The following is a 5,402-nucleotide window of genomic DNA, read 5'->3' on the forward strand; positions in this document are numbered from 1 at the left end:
TGGCAGCAGCTCTGGGGGGCAGGACCCCTCTGCACAGGACCCAGCTGGGAAAGGACAGGGGTGGGTCAGACGGTGCTGGAGCTCCAGCGCTGCAGGAGCTCGGGGCGGCACCTCTGGCCCCAGGGCTGAGCCCACCAGGACTGCACCTTCTCGTCCAGGTCTTCATCACTCTCATACATGTCATCTTGGCTCAGCCACCACTCATATTCCACGTGGACGTTGGGGTTGAACTGGTTGCTCTGGGCCTGCAGCGGACAGGGGTGGGTCAGACGGTGCTGGAGCTCCAGCGCTGCAGGAGCTCGGGGCGGCACCTCTGGCCCCAGGGCTGAGCCCACCAGGACTGCACCTTCTCGTCCAGGTCTTCATCACTCTCATACATGTCATCTTGGCTCAGCCACCACTCATATTCCACGTGGACGTTGGGGTTGAACTGGTTGCTCTGGGCCTGCAGCAGCTGGGGCACAGAGGAGCTCCCTGAGGAGCAGGCACTGCCGGCCCCATCTCCAGCCTCCTGCCCACCAGGGCAAGATCTGCAGCTTCCCAGCAGGGAGGGGGTTGTGCAAAGACCCCCAAACACACAGATCAGGAGGTGGCAGCAGCAAGACTTGGACTCACTGAGGAGATGTGCTCAGCCCACTTAGCATCAGTGCAGCTCCTGGTCCCCTGCCCAGGCACAGTGTGACCCCTGCCTGGACTGTCCCAAACAGCTCTGCCCTGAGGGACCCCAGCACCCCTGGACCCCTCTGCACCCTCCTCTGCCTCCCACACTGGCACTGGAGATGCTGAGGGCTGCAGGTGGCCCTGCAGGACACGTCCACATGGGTGTGGGTCCCCCCCTGCTCTCTGTCAGTGGGCTGTGTCCCAGCACAGGAGGGGTGATGAGGCACAGTGTCTTACCAGCTCTTCACACAGGGGATGTCTCATCCTCCTGGCCACATCCAGGGCTGTCTCTCCTGCCTCGTTGGCTGTGAGGAGGAACAGCAGCAGCCTTGAGCACCAGGAGCCTGCCCAGTGTGCAACCAACTGAGGAGCAGTGCTGCCTTCAGGGCAACTGGGGGAAAATAAACCTGAAAGAAGGGACAGCCTAAACCCAGAACAAAACAAAGCCACTAAGGGATGGTGGTGGGAAGATGAAGAAGAGGGCAGGAGCTGAGATGAGGAGAGAAAGGAGCAGAGGTTGGCTCGAAGATGACCAAAGATGGGACAGGATGGAAGGACAGAAGAGTTCAGCCACCGCCAGAGCCCAAAGGCTACAAAACCAGAGAAGGACACCATGGCCACAGCCCATGTCCTGTGTGTCACCCCAGGCAGTTTGGTGCAGACCTGGCACAGGTTTCCTGGTGCCTGCTGGACACACAGACCACCCGATGACCCAGGTCCCAGTGACTGCAGCAGGGGTGTGAGGGCAAGTGGTTCTGCCCAGCCACGGGCAGGATCTGCTGAGCACTGTGCAAGGCTGAGGAGGTGTTACCAGAGAAGAGCTGAGAAGACACCCCATGTGTGGGGGCTCCCATGGACACTCACTGATGAATTACCAGAGAAGAGCTGAGAATACACCCCATGTGTGCCCAGTGTGGGGGCTCCCATGGACACTCACTGATGAAGATGTTGGCTTTGGCCTTCAGCAGCAGTTTGACACACTGGGGTTTGTTGTGGGAGCAGCAGTAGTGCAGTGGTGTGTTCCCCTCTGCTGTCTGCGTTGCCAGGCTCCTGCTGCAGGAGGTGGGTGATGTCAGCACTGCTGGGACAACCCACCAGCCCCAGCAAACCCTGCCTGCAGCTGCCACATGCAGCCTCCTGCTCACCTCACCCAAAGGAGAGGTGCTCACCACTACCATCACACCTCAGCCCCGAGGAGGTGGAACCACAGAATCATCACAGTCAGGAAAGACCTCTAAGGTCACCAAGTCCAACCATCAACCAGTGAAAGCCCCATGTCCACTACAGCATGTTCTAAAGTGCCACATTTACATGTTTTTTTAATATCTCCAGGGATGGTGACTCCACCACTTCCCTGGGCAGCCCATTCCAGGGCCTGAGCCAAGGGAACCCAAAGTCCCTCTGATCCAACCCCAGCCCCAGCTCAAGGCACATTTGCTGGGAGCCTCAGCCTGGTGGTTTTTCCCTTTTTTGGGAGCATTCCAGGGAAGATGACCAGTCGTGCACCATTCCCTAGCACAGCTCAGCCATGACAAGCTGACTGGGTGTCAGGAGCTTACCCGTGCTGGACAAGAAAATCAACGACATGCAAAGAGGTTCGATCAGACAGCAGCACTGCCAGGTGGAGAAGGGTCTCTCCAGGTTCCTGTAACCAAGACCAATACAGCAAGGATGGGGCCATGTCTGCCCACAGCACCACCACAGACACCAGCACTGTCCTTTAGGGCCTGTCCTGACACATTTAAAATCTCTCAGAGATGAACAGGTTTGACTGTTCAGAGTCACGGCCACCCAAGCCAGTGGGAACTGAGTTGACATGCACAGAGCCCTGGCTCGTGGCTTCATGAAGAACAACCAACCATCCCCTTTCCACATTTACAAACCCAGGCAACCAAAGGTGACTTTTCCCCCCAGGTCAGTGTCTGAACCTTGTCAAGTCCACGATGTCACCTGGGGGTGTCCAACAGCTGTTCCCCACAGAGCTGCTCCTCCCTTGCCCTTGTTCCAAGACATCCCCTACTGCTGGTGCTTCCAGCTCCCTGCAGTGTTTTGCTCTTGGCTGTCACCCTGTGGGACACCCTCTGGTGTCACAGGTGGCACAGCCCAGCACCCAGGGCTGGACCCCAGGGCTTGCACTTCCAGTGCTTCTGCTGCTGTTTCGCAGGGAAAAAAATGCTGCCTACAGGCCTGGATGTCCTGAGAAAACCCACTCAGAAGTTCACAGGTACATCTTGGCTCCCAAGGGGCCTTTGGAGAGCCCTGGAGTTGTGGTTGTGTTACTGCCCCCCCTCCCCACAGCACGAGGAGGGTCCTGGGGTCACAGCCAGAAAACGTCCCTCTGCTGCCACGTCCCTCACCCTGCCCGAGTCTGCCTGTTGTCCCCACCTTGCAGAAAGCACCATTCTAACCAGAAAGCTCTGTCCCCTCCCAGGCACAGGGACCCTTCTGGGCAGGCTGCAGAGGTGACAGCCAAGCCCTTTGCCACCCAGGGACACGAGGCTGTACCTGCAGCGGTGCCGGCACCGCCGCGCTCAGATCCGCGCCCCCCACGTACGCTTGGAGCAAAGGGAAGATGTCCTTGTCCTGGACAGCTTCTGGCAGGCAGGACCACTGAGCAGCAGGGCTCCTCTTGGCATATTTCTTCTCAATATACTTGGAAATGATGAAATCTTTCCGAAAGGCCCTGGCAGATACCAGTCAGGTGGGAGTGAGGGCCCCAGAGCCCCCCGGGGACCCATCCCGTCTCCTGCTGCCCCCACCACCTTCCCCCTCTCTCCATCAGACCTGCCAGGCACTTCAGCACCCAAATCCTCTCTCTCCCATTCCCCAAGCTCCCCTGCAGCAACATTCAGTGTAACTTTTACCAAGCGCTGGGGTTTCCTGACAGCTTCCTCTCCCCCCAGTTACACAATTCAAGGAGAACTTGACTTTCCTGCGTTCCCAGTGTGAGCCCTGGGGACAAGGACCCAGCACCCACCCTGGGAAGCAGAGCCAGCTCCCCTCCTTCCTCCCAGCAGGGATCCCACCCCCTGCAGCCAGCCCCCCACAGCCCTGTGCTGGGAGGGATGGGAAGGCTGGTGCCTCTCCCAGCCACTCGTGTCCTTCCTCCCTCTCCTCAGCCCCAGGACCAGCAGCTCTGACTGGGTGGGAGATGCTCGGGGCTGCACCTCAGGGGCTTTATAGAGGGTCCTGGAGATCTTTGCTGCTCTCTCCTCCTTCCCTTCTCTTCAGCCCTGACCTGTTCTTTGCTCTCCAGACCCCTCTGCCCTTGCAGCTCAGTACTTGTGAGAATTAGGGGAAGAAGCAAAAATCTCAAGGACTGGGAAAAAACCCCCATGTGGCATGAACTGGCTGAGGCCACGAGTCAGGAACAGCTTCCAGACAAGGACTGGTCAATAGGCTGGGTCTCCCCCCTGGAGAGCAGCAGTGGTGACTGGTCAGAGGATCTGGGTGGCCCACAGGTGCCCGAGGGGCAAAGGAGGGATCCAAGCAGAAAAGGCCATTGAGGGGGAGCTGAATTATTAATTCCATGCAGTTTCTGTTTCCCCAGCATCCAAGCAGAAGGGTGGATCTGGCAACCTTGGCCATGTTATTCCAGCTATATTCCTACCTGCTGTCCCACATCTCTGCTGCTCTCTCCCTACCAAGTGCAGTTCCTTGTGCACCTCTGCACTGCCAGGAAGGTCCACTCTGTCTAAACAGTGCCCTGGTCAGGATTTACACCTGGAATGGAACCTGATTGTGCCTGAAGTGCCCCTCTCCAATCTCCTGAAAGTCTTCTCAGCCCCTGCCAATAACCTCCCCAGCCACAGGTTTCCCCAGGAGCTCTTACAGCACCAAGCCCTGGAGAAGGTTCCAGCTCTTGTCAGCCCAGCTGCCTCCTGCCCTCTGCAGAGCCCAGAGGCTGGGGTGCTCTGGGGTGAAGGAAGGGGGTTCCCACACCCTCAGCAGATCCTTGTTGATGTCTGTGCTGATCCCACCAGCCCAGTCACTGGACACAGTGGAATGCTCTGTGCTGTGCAAGTCCCTGTCCCCATCCTGCTCACCCTCCCACCCCTCCCTGCCCTGCTGATGTCCAGCTGGGACCATCCTGCTGCTCAGCTCCACTTATTTATCTTCCTGCCTTTCCTTTTCCTGATTTCTTGATCTCTGTCCTGACCTCAAGGCCAGTCCTTGATCTGTCCTGCTGGCTCTTCCTCACTTCTCCCTTTTCTCAAACCTCTCCTGCTGGACTTGAAATTGCTTCAGAAGAGAAGTTACAGCCTGGGGAGGAGCCACGTTCCTGGTCAGGAACACAGGGCCCCAGAGTGTGAGGGTCCCCTATCCAACCTCCCACAAACACCAGCTCTTGGAGAGCAACTCACATGTCACTGTGCACTGTGGGCTTCAGGGAGAGGCTGGGGAGATTTGCTTCCATGACACTGTTGAAGCCAGAGTTGCTGATGTTCCTCGCCAGCTGCAAAACAGCCAGACCATGTGTGACCTGGGACGTGCAGCAGCTCAGCAGAGCTGGCGGGCAGCAGGCGAGGGTGTCAGGCTGAGACCCTGAGCAGGCATGGAGGTGTCAAGAGGTGCCAGGGGGGGTGTGCCCAAAGGCTGCAGACTCTGCCCTGGCTCCTGCTGCTGACATCTCCCAACTCCAGCACTGCAACCAACCCCAGAGCTCCGATCTGGGCCAGCACCAGACCCTGCCAAGCACCCCCAGCCCTGCCCCAGTGCCCACCAGCTGCCAGCAGCTCCCC

At 58.5% G+C, this 5,402-nt stretch overlaps 1 protein-coding gene across 1 annotated transcript in view; it reads right to left on the reverse strand.

Moving 5' to 3' along the window:
• Positions 1-4: 4 nt before the first annotated feature.
• LOC104386547 (arf-GAP with SH3 domain, ANK repeat and PH domain-containing protein 1-like) overlaps positions 5-5,402 on the reverse strand; it is a gene marked incomplete at its 3' end in the record, with an annotated part of 14,230 nt that continues 8,832 nt past the window's right edge. The window contains 7 exon segments of the mRNA XM_009995200.1: positions 5-44; positions 347-454; positions 898-965; positions 1,598-1,713; positions 2,220-2,305; positions 3,166-3,343; positions 5,025-5,116. Coding sequence (XP_009993502.1) covers positions 5-44; positions 347-454; positions 898-965; positions 1,598-1,713; positions 2,220-2,305; positions 3,166-3,343; positions 5,025-5,116 — 688 coding nt within the window.

The sequence above is a fragment of the Chaetura pelagica genome, unplaced genomic scaffold (genome assembly GCF_000747805.2).
Source record: "Chaetura pelagica isolate M959 unplaced genomic scaffold, ChaPel_1.0 scaffold680, whole genome shotgun sequence".
NCBI classification, from domain to species: Eukaryota; Metazoa; Chordata; class Aves; order Apodiformes; family Apodidae; genus Chaetura; species Chaetura pelagica.